General features: G+C 41.3%; 2 protein-coding genes across 4 annotated transcripts in view; one reads left to right on the top strand and one right to left on the bottom strand.

Annotated features, from left to right (window-relative positions):
• The window catches only part of znf821 (zinc finger protein 821), a 17,851-nt gene extending 9,573 nt beyond the window's left edge, over positions 1-8,278 (bottom strand). Inside the window, exons 1-3 of one of the 2 annotated variants that reach the window (XM_017478372.3) lie at positions 7,784-8,278; positions 2,065-2,196; positions 1,871-1,983 (exon numbers count right to left, since the gene is read on the bottom strand). In XM_017478372.3, the coding sequence (XP_017333861.1) occupies positions 1,871-1,983; positions 2,065-2,185 (234 nt within the window). In that variant the 5' untranslated portion in view covers positions 2,186-2,196; positions 7,784-8,278. The remainder of the gene's footprint in view (positions 1-1,870; positions 1,984-2,064; positions 2,197-7,783) is intronic. The other variant, XM_017478370.3, reaches the window with a different exon arrangement.
• A 4,741-nt stretch (positions 8,279-13,019) lies between these two features.
• Positions 13,020-20,000, top strand: part of ap1g1 (adaptor related protein complex 1 subunit gamma 1) — a 31,454-nt gene continuing 24,473 nt past the window's right edge. For both annotated transcript variants that reach the window (XM_053683393.1, XM_053683394.1), the window contains exon 1: positions 13,020-13,178. The gene's annotated coding sequence lies outside the window, so the exon portion shown is untranslated. The remainder of the gene's footprint in view (positions 13,179-20,000) is intronic.

Here is a 20,000-nt window from a genome sequence, read left to right as displayed (position 1 = left end):
CCTGATCCCACATTTATTCAGAAGTGAGTCGTACTGTACGTACCTCTACTGAACGTGGTTCCCTTTCTTGCAGGGTACCGAGAGATTAATATCTCTGGATAGAGTGTGTGTTTGTTTTTTTAAATAACGGACAGTATGTGACCACGATAGTTATTTCTTTTTTAAATCTCAGGAAGAAACAACAAAAATTTCTCATTTAAACATTTCTGATTCATATTTATTTATTTACCTTTAATCTTTATTATTATGGCTTTCTGTTCACTATATATGCTCACTACATTGAATACAGCATAATGCTGATTGCATAGAGCCTAGTGCAGTGCACTATATACTGTATAGAACGCCAAGATCGGAGACTCGGCCAAAGGAAAGGCAAATTTATTCCTGCTGTTTAAAAGTATTGGCACCCCCGGCTTTCTTTGCGGCCGTTACCGCAGACATCCTCCAGACAACCCCCCTCCCTCTTTGACGGGCACGGTTACGTGATGATTATCAGGCACAAGGACTCGAACAGGGTACGGATAGTTCTGGATTCATAAAAAAAATGATGAATACAATAAAAATAAATAAACGCTGTGTGAGCAGTGATCTCCACATGAAGCTGAATGATAATCACTCCAGAAGCTGTGGATGTGTGGGAGGTGTGATGCTGTAGTATCATGTGCCCAGTGTAAGACTTTTAAACACACACACACACACAATGCTGTTCATTCTGCCACACTAATGTAGCTGCCAACGACAACGAGGAGGCGTTAGCATGGAACATGAGCGTCTCCTACAAATCTGAGTGAGTCATCATCTCAACTGTCGTGGGGACGCTTTGTACCGCGTTGCCATAGAGGCATGAATCACGCTTCTGAAATAACACCCAGAACACGTTTCCTCGTCTCCGGCTGCACGGTGGAGCTCCTCAAAGAAGCGCCCGATTTGCTCCGTTCGATGTTACGTCAGTGTCTTTCTTAAGTGACTCACTGGAAATGGGTTATTTTCCGAACGCATCACTTCCTCTCGCGTGCTCATCCGATTCAAAACGTGACATAAAGCAATGACTGCTCCTGTGGTTTCCTCATACAGAAGTACATACACTACCGGTCAAAAGTTTGTGGACACACGACTGAAACGTTTCTCATGATCCTAAAACCCTTTTAAATGTGAAGGTGACAAAAATATGATCGTGCCGACGTATTTTGTTCATTAGAAAACTAACGCTTTATTTACAATTTTTTTTTTTTTTTTTTTTTATAAACGGACGACTCTGAGCGAAAAAGCAGCCAATAAGAGTCCAGTGTCGGTGTGAACTCCTTTAATACTGTTTAAAAAACATCTCAGGGAAATTCCTCAAGACATCGGTCGAGAAAATGGCCAAGAATACATTTCTGTAAATTCTAGGCAAAAAGGGTGGTTACCTTTACCACCCCTAAGTTGATTATTTACATATAACAGCACCTCCCAAAGTGTTTCGTACATTTCGTTTTTTTTGTTACTTTTCACTTGCATCATAGCAACTTTTTTCTATCTCTGAAAAAAATGTTGGCAAACTTAAAATTATCGCTTTAAAATGACCTCTGGCTGTTACCCTGCACTGACACTGGAGACTCCTTCCGTAAATACACGTCTCCTCAATCAAAACATCGGCTGTACGAGTCCCTGTGAACGAGCCGTTACTATAGAAACGATAACGTATTACTTTCAATACTTTAAACCTGCGATTTGCAGCTGCACCCCTGTAGGCAATGAATCAACACCTTCTGACCAATCGGAATCCGGAATTCCACAGCGCTGTAGTCCTCCAGAAAGAAACGTTTACCGAAGAAGTGCTTTCCCAGTGCGGTTCAGTTCACGTCGTCGCTTTAAAGCTGTCAAGACTCACCTCCTTCATGCCTCCACCGTGAACGGAGCACTGGCTCGCCTTATGACACGTCATGTTGTCATCAGCCGAGGAGCTGGAGGAGTTCTCTTTGTCCAAGTCGCTGTCGCTGTCGTCTGAATGAAGAAAAACACGGTTAGCGTGACGGAATCACAGCGCCACCTGGATAACTCGCTCAGTGTGGAGGGGAGGTTCACCGGTGGTGCCGTCCTGCTCGTCCAGGTCTCCGCAGTCGGCGCCGTGGCGTGCAGAGTTGTCAGCAAAGTCGTCTTTCGCCTCCATCTCTGAAGCGTGCTGTAGGCCAGAGAAGCCTGTCATGTGAAACGGCCCTGTCGATAAACCAGGATAGAATTACTGAGGAAAACGACGGCGAGACGCTCACACGGAACAAGCCCACGAGTGACGAGGAGAGAAAGTTACTCAGATGTGATGTCGAACAGGGCGGTGGGGTAAGTATTGGCACCCTTGGCAACAAATAAGTTAGCATGTTTAAATCCCACAACCTCCTTCTAGTACGTACCCTCGTAGGTAGGCCTACGGTATTGTCTAGGGGTCCGATCAGAAACCGAAGCGTGCCACGCCGTGAGTGATCCCAGAGTTCCGACCGGATTGAAAAAACGGATTCGGTCTGTCCGAAAGTCAGTCGTAGCGCAAAACGAGTCAGTCAATAACCAACTAAATAAATAAATAAATAAATATCAAACAGCATGTAGTAATAATTAAATAATATAACTTATTTGCCATGACGTTCCGGAAATCGGAAAACCTTCACGGACGCCTACGTGTATTTCATCACGGTAACGGACTTTATTCGATTATATACAGTGTTGATGCGTGTTTATCGCGATCGGACGGTCCAATCCTGACGGTGTGTACGATATGTTTTCTCACCCGTAGTGCGAAATTGAATGAATCAATTAAACTGAAAAGCCCGAACCGCATAATAAACAGCGATTAAGTCTCGTTTCGTCGTTTTGTGCTGAACATCAGTTAATATTAAAAGGTGTCTGAAGCAGCTTTACTCGACACTCGGACCTACAGGAAACTACGACGCAAAAACTATAAACAAACCGGAATTCTGGATTTGCGACAAGAAAAATGAATCCGCTGTAGCGAAGGAGACTTTTTCCTCTGAACCCGACCTTAAAGTCTGGTGTTCGTTTGACCCGTTTTGTCGGTGTAGGAATGAAATAAGCCCCGCCCACTGGCTGAGCTGTCCAGTGTTCTACGTATATACAAATTAAATAACGCACTGATCAGCGTGACGACTAGTTGTTCGATTTACGTGTGCTTCGCAATGTCTCTATACGCACGGGAACCGGTGCTCCCCTGACCTTCCGACCAGGAGAAGACCAACAAAGCAACCGCCCCCCCCTTCATCAACCTGGGAACTCGGGATGGTGTCCTCGACTCCGAGCGAGGGTAAATCAAAATGGCTGCTAAACAAAACTAACACGTCATTTATTTTTAAACGAACGCTACAGTTCGCAGTTCTGAGGAAGAAGATAAACGTCGCCCTGTAGCCCGAACGTGCCGAGGTCAAAAACGGCGTCGTTCCGCTTCGGAGGTAATTCGAAAGCGTGCGTCGTCGCGAGCGGGGAACCGAAGGAACGTCGGACCACACGCGCCGCAGGGTTTGCTCCGAGGGATCGTTCGAGACGGTCGCTTCTTTACGACGTCCTACCCGATCTGCGTAGAACGAAGAAAACCCGTCATTTAATTGCCGCTTGTTGATGAAGTCGCGGAACAGGAACGATTTCTCGCGTGGACGTACACGATGAGGCCACGCAAACAAACAAACAAAAACTTTATCATAAAGTATGTTAGTTGTGGAAGTCAGAAAAAAAAAAAATGAAGAGATCATACCGTGTAAGATTTGTGCTTGTGGAATTTGCGAGCGTCCGTTAACGGAGAACGCTCTCGGAACACCGTCCGTCCGTCCCTCCCTCCACCGATCTGTCTCTCTCACACTCCGTCAGATTTGCATGAGGAAAGACGGTCTCAGTATTCAACACAACAGGCCGGCTTGACGGCTCACGGCCAGTGATTGATGTGAGAGATACCCATCCCCCCCACACTCGTTCAGCCGAGCTCTGTCTGTACATCTGTCTATCTATCTATCTACCCTTCCTCCCTCCCTCCATCCCTCCCTCCCTCCCTCTTCCTGTCTCGTTCTCGCTGCCACTCTGATGTTATCTCCACGTCTGTGTGTCTGTAGGCAGATGACGCAGTGTCTGACCGAATCCAGACAAAGAGAGACTCATCAGCCGACAGAAAGGGTCCGAGTCGCACCAGGGCGAAGAGTTCGAGCGAGCGAGCGAGGGAGGGAGGGAGAGGAGGTGGGGGGTGGGGTACAAACAAAACATACAAAAGAGACAGAGTATGCCAAAACTTTAAACACCCGGCTACGGGGTGGCCTTGAACTCACAGCACCCATCTCTCAACACTGAACGAAAAAAGACAGACAGACAGACAGACAGACAGACAGACAGACAGCACACAAGACAGGAAACGTCTGCATGGGTGGAGGCCCTTGTACCCCGTGTCGGTGTGAACACTTTCAATCGCCTACTAGAGGAAATGAAATGAGCTTAATGTACGTATCAGCTGATCGTCTGTGCGATTTCGCCGCTATTTTACGACGGTTACTCGTCACGCTGTACGGGTGCGCCGACACGTGTCCTCCACGTCAGATGCTACGACGGAGATCTCCACTAACGAGGATAAGAAACACAAACGTTCCTCAAAGTGAGCTTGAGGAAACCATCGTTTTTAGCACGTTTCGTCGACGCGCCATCCGACAGAACCCGTCCTCCTATCGGTCGCTTTTAGACGAGCTCCGTAGCGGTGAAACCCGTCTCTGATGAATCGTCTGCCGTCAATGTCGATGCATCAGAATTCCAGTCCGTACAGGATTTCGCCAAGTTTTTTTTGTGCGTGTGTGTGATTGTCGCGGGTAAAAATGCTTTATCACGGGAAATTGTTTTGCGCAGTCTTTCGCAGGGATGTTTGTCGGTAAACGGGTCCTTTTAGCCGTACTCATGTTCGACGCACGTGAATCGAAGACGGCTTCGGCTGGAAGCGCGTCGTGGTGACGTCACGTGACGCGTCTCGGCCCGGACCCGTGGAAACTCTGCGGTACTTTTAAAAAAAAACCTTTCCTTGATTTTGCGCTCATTCCTGCGATTGCAAGATCATTCTCCAAAAAATAAATAAATAAATAAATAAATACACGACCTCAAAACACAACACGCGGCTCACAAAATATTTAAAATATTTATACACCATCCAAACAGCGAAACAATACAACACAGCTACAGAGAAAAATTTATATATTATATACATATATACACACACACAGAATCGGAAATAACTTCCAGTACCCTGGTCAAGTTCCAGCGAACGTGCCGAGTTCGAGGGTGCCATTACTTTAATCGTAGCGAAAAATCACGGCTAGAACGTTGAGTGCTAGCTTCGTCACATGACTTAGCCTGATAATACAATACAAACACAACTGAGGTACGTAGTTTCGATGACACGGTTACCCCACGTAGTGTAATGAGCATGTACAGTGAACGGGAAGTCGATCTTTCTAGCTCCGCCCACACGCCGGTGGTTCAGTTCTCTCTGAACTTGTTAAGCAGATGTCAAATGCAAAGGAGCAGAGGAGCCCGGGGACGAGCGGTTAATACAAAACAGGCCTCGGTGTTGTTTTTTTAATGAACCATTTCATTTCCATACTTGATTTCATTTCTATCCTTTAATTTCTATTTTACTTGCTCACTGTCTTTTATTTAGGTAAAGCAAGTCGCAAGTTCCACAACATTACACGTAACTATAAACGGATAAGTACGAGGCGAGATCCATTACGCCGTGGCGTAAGAGGAATAAAAACGCTGAGGGATGTTCAGTTATAGGAAGATAATCGACTTCAGGACCGTAGCCGTGACTCCGCCGCATCACGTCGCCCGTCGTCAATTATTTTCTTACAGCGGCAGCGCGACACGGAGCGTTTTAGTACCTTTCGAAATATAAAAACAGCCCGGGGGACGGAGACGCACGAGAACCGTTCGTTTATCCTTCGTCGTGAAAATAAAAACCTGTTCCCACCGATATAAAAATGTCCATGAGTGTTGACTCTTGCATCAGGATTTGTGCACCGAGAATTTTTTTTGTATAGAATCGCTGTGACTGTACGGATCCGTGCTGAACGCTTAGAGGAAGTCGGGAGGAGTTCGGATTTGATTCAGGAAGCACATTAGCTCTCGCGTCTTTCTCTAGCTAAATCAGATTTGGCTCAAAGAAATGTGTTATTTAAATAAATTCAATACAACTATAGAAATTAAACATGTAATATCTCTCTCTCTCTCTCTCTCTCTCTCTCTCTCTCTATATATATATATATATATATATATATATATATATATATATATATATATATATATATCTCAGTTACAGTTTCGGGTTGACTCGAGTCTCAACTCTCGACTCAGACTGAGTTTTATCTGTTCTGTACCGACTTCACGGAGGTGTATATATCACGTGACAGATTTTGTCTCATCTCTCATCGCATTTTTGGCATGACTCGGTCTCCGAAGCTTGCAGGTAATCTCGGTTAGTATCAGACCGAGGCAGACGATCTAAAGAGCTCGGATATCAGTTCGGCTCTGATAACGCGGGGAAAAGTGGAAGGGTTTTACTCGTGTCCAACACTGCGTCACGTCAAATAAATGTATTTATTTATTTATTTATTTAAAAACACCTTCGGTGCAAAAAAAAAAAAATTCATCACTGTCGGTGAAAGCGAGATGAAGCGCTCATTTAGGTGGACCCGAGGAACCTGAGGAACAAACGTGCACATTTTCACTGCAGGTCCATGTACAACTGTGAAACATGTCCTATGATCTGCGATAAAAGCTTATTCAGACGCGGTTTAGAAAAGATTTCATTCTGAAGACCCAAACGACTGAGGATGGTCGTCAATCATCAAACTCGCACACTGCTTGTAGCTTGATTCGAATAAATCGTCGAGACGGTGAAGTTCTCTGTAAGGAGACGTTCACTCAACGTTTACGGAAGGAGTCTCCGGTATCGGCGCTTTGTAACAGTCGGGGGTAAAGCTGAAACGTCCCCGACATCTTCAGGACAGACGGAGGAGTTCACGACGGTCTGTTCGTTCGCTCTGCACTTTATAACAAGCCGCGTTTATCCGTCGTTTTTTTTCCCGTTCTTTTTAACTGTACTTGTCGATTCGCCGTGGCGCAAGAGGAACACTCGGGGCGTGCTCTTATAGGAAAATAAACAACAATTCTGGTCGGTAACATTAACTCCATCACATCGTTCCGTCCTTAGAAGGTTTTATTTCTTTGTACATTATTCCACCCCGGTATCTGAAACTAATCCCGTCCGAATAGGGCTTCAGACTCGTCTTACGTTTTCACGTCCGTGATCTGAGCGTTCGGGTTCGTGTGCGTGTGATAACAAGATCTTAAGATATATGAAAGTATTTAACACAGAATTAAATCCCTCCTGAACTTTTACATACAAACAAGAAAGTTAATTCATTAATAGTTCTTTTTTTTCTTTTTTTTTTGGTGGTGTTGTTAGTTCTTCATCCAAAGCCATTCAAGAGAAATGCTCAGTAAATGTTAGTTACATATACACTGTGTGTCTTTCTGAAAGTCTGATCATTCAGCGTAGAATTAGACACTATATTAAATATATAAATCACTAATTTGTCAGTATTGTAGATATAGTAGTAGGGTTAGAGAGGGGCAGCTGTCCCTCTGAAAGCAATGCGGATGTGGGTTATACATCATGTCCAGCCTAGAAATACGAGTTAAATCAATGCAGATTGATTTAATAGGCGCTCATCTCATTTTTTTTGCACTGTAAATAATAATATGTTTACAATACCTGTGATACCTACAATTCACTTTGAAAGGGTTGGTCTGTTTTCGTCTTGACATATTATCATTCCCCAGCTGGAAAGAAAAAATCCTGCCTCCTGCCTCCTCCTCCTCTTTCTCCTTCTTTCTCTTCGGCCAGACACAGTCGGTTAATTCGATTATCTTTTGATCCAGATAGAAATAAAATCAGTCTTTTACAGGAGAATGTGCTGAAAGGGAAAAGGAAAGACTAGACTAACACAAGAGTGACAATCCAGCAGGCTGCTTCATCTCATTTCACCGAATAAACACGGAGTATTCCTGCGAACCGACACCTCTCACGGCTCACTTTCAACCTCGTCATGTTGAGACGTCTATCAGCTACATTTCACCTCATTTTCGCGTACAGAAACGAGCTGAAACGAGCTTAAACACCATAAAAACGCCGGTTCGGGTAGCAGATGTTCCTCACTGAGAAGCTCCGAGTTGCTCTGCGGAGAGCGAGCGCCGCCATTCACTGCTGTTTTCGTTTCCAGAAATGCATTGTGGGATACCTCGTAGTCCAAATGAGCAGACGCCATATTAGCTGCTGTTGTGATACGTCGACGCGTCCGCCATTTTGGAAAGGTCAGCGTGTCATCGCAAGAACCGCTGATCTACCTTCATTGTAACCTTGTAATTGGCTATTAATTTAACTGATTGTGTGTGTGTGTGCGTGTGTGTGTGTGTGTGTGTGTGTGTGTGTGTGTGTGTGTGTGTGTATATATATATATATATATATATATATATATATATATATATATATATATACACACACACAATGAGTTAAATTAATAGCATGTATATATATATATATATAAATGTGGGTATATATGTATATATATGTATATATGTGTATATATATGTGTATATATATGTATATATATGTGTATATATATGTGTATATATGTGTGTATATGTGTGTATATATATGTATATATATATGTGTATATATATCTATATATATATGTGTATATATATGTATATATATATGTGTATATATATGTATATATATATGTGTATATATATGTATATATATATGTGTATATATATATATATATATATATATATATATATATATATATATATATATATATATATATATATACACACATATATATCATACATTTGTAAATGCACTGTTTAAACAGCCTGCAAAGTGGATCTTGAACAGAAATTAGCATTAAATAATCATCATTAAATCATAAGATACAGCTACTAGTCTTGAATTTAAATGTTTATTGCAATTCCATCCATCCATCCACTATACCGCTTACTCCTTTTCAGGGTCATGGGGGAACCTGGAGCCTATCCCAGGGAGCATCGGGCACAAGGCGGGGTACACCCTGGACAGGGTGCCAATCCATCGCAGGGCACACAATCACATACACTACGGACACTTTGGACACGCCAATCAGCCTACCATGCATGTTTTTGGACTGGGGAGGAAACCGGAATACCCGGAGGAAACCCCCACAGAACGGAGAGAACATGCAAACTCCGCACACACAGGGCCAAGGCAGGAATCGAACCCCTGACCGTGGAGGTGTGAAGCGAACGTGCTAACCACTAAGCCACCGTGCGTCCTTGTTTATTGCAATTGATACATTTAAATCCTAAAATAATTATAATAATAGGTTCATAATAATATATCAAGAATGAAAGATTGAGAGTAAGGATCTTATTGTTTATATCTATACAAGTGGAATTGTTAATAAACAGATTTAATGAGAACAAATAAAGCAGCCAAATGTAATATTCATGTGCAATTAGCTTTACTCAATGGTCATCGGAATTCAGTCAAATAACATAAATTCAGCAGACATTGGCAGACTTGAAGCTAATCTTGGCAATCGAGAGTTACATGATCATGATAAACAAGTCAAATCCACAAATGTATCTTGTCAAAGTTCAAGTAAAAATATTATGAATGTTATTTAAGAACTGTCACCATGTTAAAGAGAATCTAAATAGTAATGAAACAGAAATAAACTGAAGCCCAGTTAGCCAGCAGCTATAAGCTAATGCTGCTCCGGTGTAAAATCTCAGAAAATGAAAACACATTTGTGGGAAAAGTGATTTCTTTTACTTTTCTTTTGCAATATCGTCGATTTGTAGATCTAAATTATGTGCAGTGTGTTGACATTTGGGGAGAAAAATCACAATTTAAGCTATATTTGGTTTATTGGATAGTTGCCCCCTTCAAGATGGCGCCGCTTTTCATCTCTATGACAATGAACGTTTTTGCGTTAGCATTAGCATTTGTTTCTTTCATCTAAATAATATGAAAATCGTCAAATAAAGTGGTTAATGCGCAATTTAAACTTGTGTCTAAACAGTTAGGATACTAAAGAATACTCAATATGAGTAGAAGTCATAGTTTTATGATGTTATAAACATTAATATGTTTATAGCTGTGTGTCATTTGTACGCAGTAAAATAAAAAAAGAGATAAAAATGACAGACTTTCACATATTGTGACATATAAAAAAAACATAACTAAAAAATTAATACAAAATAGTTTGGTGCTTCAGGGATAAATCACATCTTGTATGCAGTTTTAGAAAATATCCAATGTGTTTTTCTAACATTAGCCACTAGATGTCGCACAGAATCACGGTGTGATTTACATGTTTATAATTTTAAAGGTTATAAACCTTTTTTTTTAATGATTGTTGAAGCCCGATTGATTTAATCAGATCTGATATCTGACTGACATATGATCGGACTGCCTTTTAGCTGTATTTTTAAACAAATAATCAAAAATAGTTGGAAAAGGCATGTTCAAAATGTAAATAAAAACAGAATGCAATGATTTGTAAGTCTCATAAACCCATATGTTATTCACAATAGAATATAGAAAACTTATCACATGTTTAAACTGAGGAAATGTACCATTTAAGGAAAAAATAAGGTAATTTTGAATTTCATGGCAGCAGCAAGTCTCAAAAAAGTTGGGACAGGGCAACAAAAGGCTCGAAGTATATAGATTGAGATGCAAATCGTGAAGGGTGGATTTTTCCTTTTAAAATAAGAAAGCTAAGTAAAATCACATGCATTTTGTGTCAGTACTTTTTCATTTTAAATCCGGATCTAAGTAAAATAATAAAAGCGTTTTCTAGGTAAGTTGTCATCATTTTATTGTGATTTCACACTCTTCACTGATAAATAAACAAATTTTTACAATCACCATCCTGAAAATAAATGGAGTGAACATAAGGTAAATAGTAGGGTACATAAAGAAGAATGAGGAATAGTTAAAATATAAAGGTTATGCTACATTTTGTGAATAATTCATGTGAGCAATTCTTTAAAGTTCTGAGCTTTAAATATACACGCCTACTGGTTAGTCAGTGGTGCTGCTTTGGTCATTTTAGTGCTTAATTTATAATATTTTTAAGACGAAAAACTGCAGATTAAAAACTTCCTGAATCCTGAAAATTCAGCTGGCTTTACAAACGTCCAGCAGCTCCACTTCTAAATCCCTATTATTTTGAGGCACTTCTTCTGTTTCTCTTTTTCTATATTGACTGTGTCCAAATGTCATCATCTGACTTGATCCTCTGCCATCAACTCGTCATTCTCCGGCTTGCGTTCATGCTGAACCTTTTCTCAGAGCCACGCCTGGCTTATACGTCAGGTTTTTCAAGAATTACTCAAAGCACTAAAGACTTTAAACCGCTCTGTCCCATGTGGTAACAAACCCTGTAAAATATCTATTCAAATGTCAGGGTAAAAAATTATACTGATAATATTCCCCCAGAGTTAACTGCAGTGTAGTTCATTCATTAAGTAACTGTGGATGTAGTAAAAGTTAGGCGAAATACAAAGCTGATGTAGGACTTTTGATGAAGAACTTTTCTCTGAAACGTCCTGTTTCACTAGAAACCTTGTGCACTTCGCTTAACTTTTGCTACCTCTATATATAGTTCATGTAGTATAAAATAAGAGTAGAACACAAAGTTTCAGAGAAAGTGCATTCTTCATTTTTTAATGAATAAAATTATTACTTAAGTTGGTGTTATTGTTATTACTACTACTAGTAGTATTACAAAAGCACATATTTACATATAAGCAAAAGAATGTCAAGCACATAAAGTTTAATAAAGGAAAAAGACATGTTTAAGACCTTCCTTTTTACTCAGGCGTTTGGCTAGGTAACTCTATATGCCTTATAATATGCTGTTTTATTTAACTTCCTTTCATTTCACATAATATTTTGTCCTTCCTCATTCTTTTGTATCTGTATTGACTCATTGATAGTTATCTCACATGTAAACCTTATTTTATTCATGATCACCAATCAGTAATACATTCATCTCAAAATACATTTCCTTTCAATCAAATCATTTGATATGTTTTACTCTTTCTGTGTAATATTTTGTGTCATATTTCTGTAAACCATTTTGGGCCTGCATTATGTATATTTGAAGTGGTATATAAACAAGGTTTGTTCCAATAGATTGACTTCAAAATAGGTCATTTTGAGCAGAACAGAATTGTTTGGGGGAAATAATTGCAATAAAATATGCAAATGAGCCCAAAATGTAAATGGGCGGGGCCAGAAAGTACAAGAAACCGGATTCAAGATGACAAAAGCTGATGCGTTTTCTACACAAAGTGCACTTTGTTTTTTGTTTACTTTATTGAGTTAGTTGCAGCTCGTTGTATAGATGCTGCAGTTATATCAGTTGTATCAAAGCACAAAACAAAAGATAAAACACCAAAAAATTGTGCGTTGGATCCTGAAACCTTCCTTTAATGACTCTCTAGAGAAATGCCACAACATGATAGAGATGACGTCATCACTGCCTGCCACGAGGTGAGGTGCAGACCGGAGCACAGCCCGTTAGAGCCGATGGAGCCTTCCGCCGTTGGGACACGTAGCGGAATGTTATAAATGCACCAACGTTGCGAAAATTTTCTGACGATTGTTTTTCACCAAGTACGCCCATCTCTCTCTCTATATATATATTATATATATATAAATGTTAAAAAAATATATATATTGCAGTAATTATAAGCAGTGATTACAAAGTTATAACCGTTTAAAAGAAGAAATAGAGTTATGCACGAGACAGGTGTCTGACTTAGCGCTTGGTACTTTATCATAACAGGCGATCAAATGAGGCGATAAACATCCATTCTGGAGTAGTCGATATATCTCTGGAATATTATTTACATCTAGTACACACTTTTAAATCCACTTTAACGCGCTGTCTACAAATCCGTTGAAGTTTGTGGGGTAACAGTGAGTGTAACCTTCCGCGCTCAGTAAGAAGTGCTGAGGCTAGGGCCGCCGCCATTTTGAATGTCTGGTCCCTTCCTTCCTCCGTCGCGCATAGAGAGAAGATTCCGGTTGTTTTCTGGTGTCGTTACGGCTGGTGAGTACGCTCTATCGGGAAATAAACACGGATAAACAACGTGTATTGCGGTTGCGCCAGGTTCGGGGTGTTGAAACGACTCGAAATGGCTGCTTTGTAAAGGTTGGAGCTGCGTAAGGGGTCGGGAAGTGAAGCAGGCTAGCTACATAGGTCGTTAGCTACATATGCTAGCGTTAGTTAGCAAGACAGCTAGCATAGCATATAGCGTTCCGATTTAACTGCATAGTGAATCCTGTGCTGTCATTCAGACTCTTGCTAGGAAGCTAAGCTCGTTTTTATTAATGCTAGGCTGCGTATTGGCTTACTAGCATCCTAGCTAGCATCGGTATAGATAGGGATATATGATGTGAAATGATCCAGGCGTGTCCATTTATGTAAACGCAACACCTGATGATAATTCATTCATATAACTAGTTTATATGGTTTACGTGATTTTCTTTGTTTTGTTTTTACTTAACTAGTATTAATCCTGTGTTAACTCATAGCAAAGGCCTACGTGTTATCTACTAGCTAATAGAAGAAAACGCAGGCAAGTTTCAAACCGTCTTTATTTCTTTCATTTCTGCTCTCCGGATCAAAAACAACTCGAAGAAGTGATTTGTTATTTTAGTCTCATTAAAGATGTGTTTTAGTGTGTTTTCATGAATATATGCACCCCCTATAGCACGAGCTTAAACTGATGTGAAGTCATGTTTCCTCATCCTGATTATTATTATTATTATTATTATTATTATTATTATTATTATTATTATTGTCATCATCATAAGTGGTTCAAACTTATTGAATATGATCTGAACAGACAGAAGAATTAAAAAAAAAAATGCAAGAAGGGAGACGTTTATAGTGTTTCCATTGCATTTGCAAATAAATGAAAGAACCCCATCTAGAGGAAGAGGAAAATGGTTTGCATCACATTTTAAATATTTTTTTAAATGGTGATCAGGTTACTTCACGCACCAGGTGTAACAGGAAGCTCAGCGGACAGGGTTTAAATAGGAAGTGCGAGTTAAATAAATGCAAAATAAAGGGGAAAACACGAAACTTCCAACCTGAATGATTTTACAGTGAATAACATGGTCTGCATCGCAGTTGGAGATTTATCTGTTTTCGCTTTCCGACGTTACCCACGATGCCGTTCGACGACCTGCTCGTAGTGGTGCGGTGGGATTTAACCCTCGCTCCGTTCATCTCTACCTAAACCGAGCGATGCGGCGGCGCTTTAGTGCTTCGGTCTGTAAACGCTGCTCAAACTAATACCAATCATCTTGTAGATCGCTGATAAGCTGTCGTCGTGTAGCTGCAGTGCGTTCTGGGAGTTTAGTATGCACTGATGCCTCGATGCTCGATGAATACAGCATAATGTCGATTAAAAACCGTCACTGGAAAAAAAGGAAAAGTGAGCGAGTAAAGACGCTAACCTAACAGCGAGACCTGATTGTCATCCCAAATGTTTCTGTCCTATTAAACGGCATCATAACGGCGCTAGCCATAACGACGTAGAGCGTTGGAGCGACACAACCGCTAACCTCGCAGGATTAATGAGCACACAGCACCAACCAACAGATTAGCACCGGAATCACCAGACGTATTTCAGTCTGAGCGTATTTACCATGATTCACGCCGGAGGTTTCCTTTAATGTGGTGGTGGTTTTTGTCTGAGACTCGATCTGAACCTCTTTCAGTTTCCTATGGTGTGGGAAATACCTGTGATCTTGATGCTCTCGGAGTTGTGGGAGTAGAAGTGAATGACAGGAAGTCGTTACAGCTTGACTTTCTTCTCAGAGAACTCAAGCTTTGTGGTTTGATCCTTTGACTTATTTTAGGCCGTGAACGTGCCCTGTTAGCGCTTTGCCTCTACCCATGGTCCTCCACTGTGCCGTCGGCATTGTCGCCGCCGTGCGGGCCGGGCTGTGCTCTCTGGAGGAATTAGTAAACGTTCAAACGGTCACGTGAAATCGCAAGATGATGTCATAGACTCATTAGTAGATTCATCGAATCATCGAGAACATTTGGAATAACTCATTTTTATTACGGTAAATATAGAGAACAGAGACTGAAACAAAAAAAACCCCAAAAAAGTGCATGGGTGGAACAAACAATGGTGATCAGTCGTTGGAAACAGTTATGATCAGTGATTATTTGTTGGGAAAATGGTGATCAGTGATTGGTCTTTGGGAACCATGAAGGTGAGCAATTAGTCATTGAGGAAAGATAATGATAAGCGATTGGTTGTTGGGAACGACGGTGATAAGCGATTGGTTGTTGGGGAAATATCCTGGTCAGCGATTGGTCGTTGGGAACGATGGGGGTCAGCAATTGGTCGTGACCGTCACTAAGATTGGGCTGAAAAGTCAACAAATCTTGCATCAAGGTTGGTAAAGCTGCTCAGCACCTGTGCAGAATTTGGTATATGTTTTTACCCAGGTACCATTTTTGTGCTGGTACGTGTGGGCGGAACAAAAAAAAAACCGGTGCATCCCTTTTGATTGGCTAATCTTTTGCACACAGTCGTCCTGATTGTGTCTGACTGGAGCTCCTCCACCCAGACAAAAAAGAAATCATAATTATTCGTTGAGCGTAGCACCCACAAAAGATTCTCATTCGTCTTAGAAATCTTTCCCCTCATTTTTATGAGGCAACGTCACCATTTTAAATGCCAGTTTAACGTTTTGAGTTTATTTTCACTCATGATCACTTAGCGGGGCAAGAAAGACGTTTGAGATTAAAGCCAAAGCGAAACGCTCGACTGCTCGCAAGTTGTTGTTTGTTTTTTTTAGCGTCGTATGGTAATGTTCGTACGCCAGCTCCTCTGTATTTGTAAGTAGGATTAAGGTATTGGCGCCCTTAACTATGCAGGGGAGGATATTTCGTGAAACTTTGCTCTTCTTTGTTGTGACAAAACATTAATTTCTTGTCATATTTGAGTCATTAACAAACTTGTAGGCTTTTGGTAAAGAGTTCAGTCTGAGACAAACGGCGTGGATTTATTTGAATTTTGTGTGATTTGGCATTCAGCTACAATTTGGATACGCTGTTCGATGGAGAAGCTCTAAACTTGGCGGCGGGCTTCTAAGGCAACACTCCTGTGATTTTGCATAATCACAAGCGTAGTGAATATTTGCATGCCCCCTCCAGGCGAATTCGGGCTTACGTTTTTATTTAACAGTTTAACGGCTGCTTGATCAGAAAGGCCTTTCTTACACTAAACCCACAGACACTCTGAAATGTCACCTCTTCCGTTATGGGCTCAGAGTGAATAAAAAAACCAAAAAACGGATCGATGAGATTCGCACCGTGGTGCGAACAAACTTCCTGCAACGTGGAACGACACATTTCTGGTTAATTACCTGTCTCCTGTTGCTACGCTACAAGAAGAGGGTGGAAATATCCTCCCATTTCCTGATGAAAAGGAACACCGGTGAAATTGCTGAGATAATCCCTCAGAAACAAGTCGCGTTGAATGAGTCAGGTGCCGTGATGTCACCGTAAACAAGGGCGTGGCTTATTTGACGTATCACTGTTGTGCCTAATCTTGCGATACGTGTCAAAGAATTTAAGGCTGTATCAAAAACTGTATAAGTAGTGTGCCTAAATAGTCCCGACGTCACACTGGTGTACTGGCGAGCTTTCATTTCAGCTTTCATCAAAAAATAAATAAAATAATCGCTTCCGACGTGCGTGTTCGTATTTCCCGATTTGTGCATCACCGATTTGTTGTCTAGACTGTATATTTTGTCAAAAATTACCACGAACACCTCCCGTTAGTGTCTAGCTGGATATTTTGATTTTTCTAGCTAAACAATTTTACAGCGTGGTAACGGTGAAAATCCCACAACGTAAATAAATCCTGGAAAAAAAAAAAACTCTTTCCTTTTATAGAATAATTTTAGACTCTCGCACTCTGATTGGATTCAGCTCCTGCCTCTCGGTCTGTATCTGGACTTCTTTCGTGCCCAAAGTTCACGATTGACACATCAGAGCTGGCGTGTGGTAAAGGCGTACAAATTTCCCACAGATTCTGGGTGTAATAGAGCTGGAAAAGCACCAAAATGTGGATCGAGAAACTGTTCGCCTCCCGTTTGGGGAAATAAGTATTAGATGTGTCTATCTTTTTAAAAAAAATTTTTTTCAGTAAATATATTTCCAATGAGGCTTTTCACATGAAATTTTCACCAGACTTTGCTGTCAACTCAAGAAATCTGGAAATATAAAGAATTCCCACCATTTAAAGTGCATTAATAAAGTTTTGTAATAAAGAGGAATGACATGCGGGGGTATTGAACACACTAACTGAAAATTATTTAGTACTTGGTGGAGAAGCCTTTGTTAGTAATGACAGCTTCATGACGCTTCCTGTACGAGGAAATTAATGTTCCGCAGTTTTCAGGTGTGATTTTTGGTCCATTCTTCTAAACATATTGTCTTTAATTCTTGTTCAATTGGATTGAAGTCAGGTGACTGACTGGGCCATTCTAACACCTTCATTGTTCTTCTCTGAAACCAATTGAGAGTTTCCTTTGCTGTATGTTTTGGATCGTTGTCCTGCTGGAAGCTCCACCCACGTCTCATCTTCATCATCCTGGTGAATGGCAGCAGATCCTTCTTGAGAATCTCCCGGTAAAGGGCTCCATTCTTCGTTCCTTCAATTATATGAAGTCTGCGATGGAAAAACAGCTCCACACCACGATGCTTCCACCTCCAAACTTCACTGTTGGTATAGTGTGTTTAGGGTCATGTGCAGTGCCATTTTTTTTCTCCAAGCAAGTTTAATTTTGCTCTCGTCTGACCAGACTACACTCTCCCAGTATTTCATAGGCTTGTCCAAATGAGTTGTAGCAAACTTTATACGAGCTTCGACATGCCTGTTCTTTAGTAATGTAGTCTTGTGGTGTGAGCGTGAGCAGTGGAGCGCATTACCTATTGTTTTCTCTGTGACGATCGCACCTGCTGCCTGCAAGTGTTTCTGGAGCTCTTTCCGAGTGTTCCTTGGCTCTTGGACTATTCTTCTGACTCCCCGGTCAGAAATCTTACGAGGAGCTCCCGTGCGTGGCCGGTCGATGACGGAGTGATGTTGCTTCCACTTGCGGTTAACGGCCCCAATGGCGCTTACTGGAGAATTCAGAAGTTTTGAAATGCGTCTGTATCCGATTGCATCAATAAGTTTTGCAACAATGAGGTTCAGAAGGTCATCGGAGAGCTCTTTGCTTTTACCCATCATGCGATGTTTCTAGTGACACCTTGGTAATGAAAAGCACGCCTTGGTTTTTATAGACCATCAATTTACTAACCCAGCTGATATTAATTTGCACAGATAGGGGGGTGTTATTACTTACAGATTTCACCTGGTTCCTTGCCTTGGAGAACTGATTTTTCTTAGTATTGTGTTCAATACTTTTTCCCTGTGTCATTCCACTTTATTACACACAACTTTATTTATGGACGTTAATGCTGTGATTTCTTTATATCTGTAGATTTCTTGAGTTAATACTGATGCCTGGTGAAAATTTCATCCGAGTAGCCTCACTGGAAATATATTTACTGAAAAACGTTGACTCGTCCAATAGTTATTTCCCCCACTGTATGATGAATGTTTAATAAGGAATCGGACGCGCTGTAGCGTTAGTGTGGTGCCGGTAAGCGGTGGGAGGGTCGCTGTGATTGACAGCCAACGAGGAGCGAGTGTGTGTGTGTAAACAAACCAAATGTGACTCAGAGAAGCAAAAAAAATGGTCGGGGGGAAGATGTGCTCTGATTTGTTTTCATTTTTTATTGTAGATTCATTCGTTCATGATGTTTGTCTGTTTATTTATTTATTTATTTCCCTCCTGAATTAACGACTCGATCAATCCGAGAGCATCTTCTTTCGCGCCTCAGACACCTGTAATTACTCACATGATGCAAAAGGTGTTTAAGAGAGCGACAGGATTTCGATCCATGCCTCGTGTTCTCCCGGGCTTCCTCGGCGCCGAATCGGACAGTACGTACAGAACGTATTTCCAGGATCCCTCCGGGATTCTTTTGTTGTTGTTGCCGTCGTGTTTGTTTTTTTTTTTTCTTCCTCCGGTTGCTAGGATCATCCTTCCTCCGTCCGGGCCTTTTAATCCTACAGAGGCACGAGGTAGGAAAGAATCTCAGGTGAGCCGTAGAGACGTGATGTGCTGCTTGTTTTTTCGTCTAAAAGTTGGTCAGAAGGTGATCATGTCCGTCGTGAATTCTGACCTGCGTGGTTCGAAAGTTGTGAGAACGAAACTTGTTACGACGCTCGTCTTTTCTTTGCTTTGCTTTGGATAAGCTCTGCCTCAAGTGACCCCAAAGGCGGGAGTGGAGATCTAAGCCTCATGAGGACATCCTGCTGCTCTGGAGTATAAATTTTTAGCCACCTGTCGTCACCTTAATCCACCTTTTGTGTTCGGTTGACCTGCTGTGCATTTTTTCCAAGTTCTCGTGATTGCGCGTGCAGGGCGGTATTACTCAGATCTCTTAACGGTGTAAAGAAAAAAAAAAAGTTCAGGTCTCATCTCTGAAGCCATTTTTTATTTTATTAACCGTACAGAGAAAGCCACTTGGCAAATTAGAAAAGTGAGGGCGTGGCTCTTTGGTAATGTCTTGGTAGTAAATGTTGAATCGTTTCTAAGCAACACGCTCTGATCAGGAAGTAGATATACGATCGTGCTCGCGCTCTCTCTCTCTCTCACTCCCTCGTTCCCCAGTGTGATGGATGAAGAAAACCAGTCTGATGCTCATCACTCGACTTCCCCTTTAAAATGTCGTGTGCAGTCCGCTCTGTATCGAATAGGAAGTTTATTTTCCGTTTAATGTTCT

The sequence above is a fragment of the Ictalurus punctatus genome, chromosome 10, assembly GCF_001660625.3.
Source record: "Ictalurus punctatus breed USDA103 chromosome 10, Coco_2.0, whole genome shotgun sequence".
NCBI lineage: Eukaryota > Metazoa > Chordata > Actinopteri > Siluriformes > Ictaluridae > Ictalurus > Ictalurus punctatus.
The sequence above is the reverse complement of the archived record's forward strand: the minus strand, read 5'-3'. Positions and strand labels throughout refer to the sequence as shown.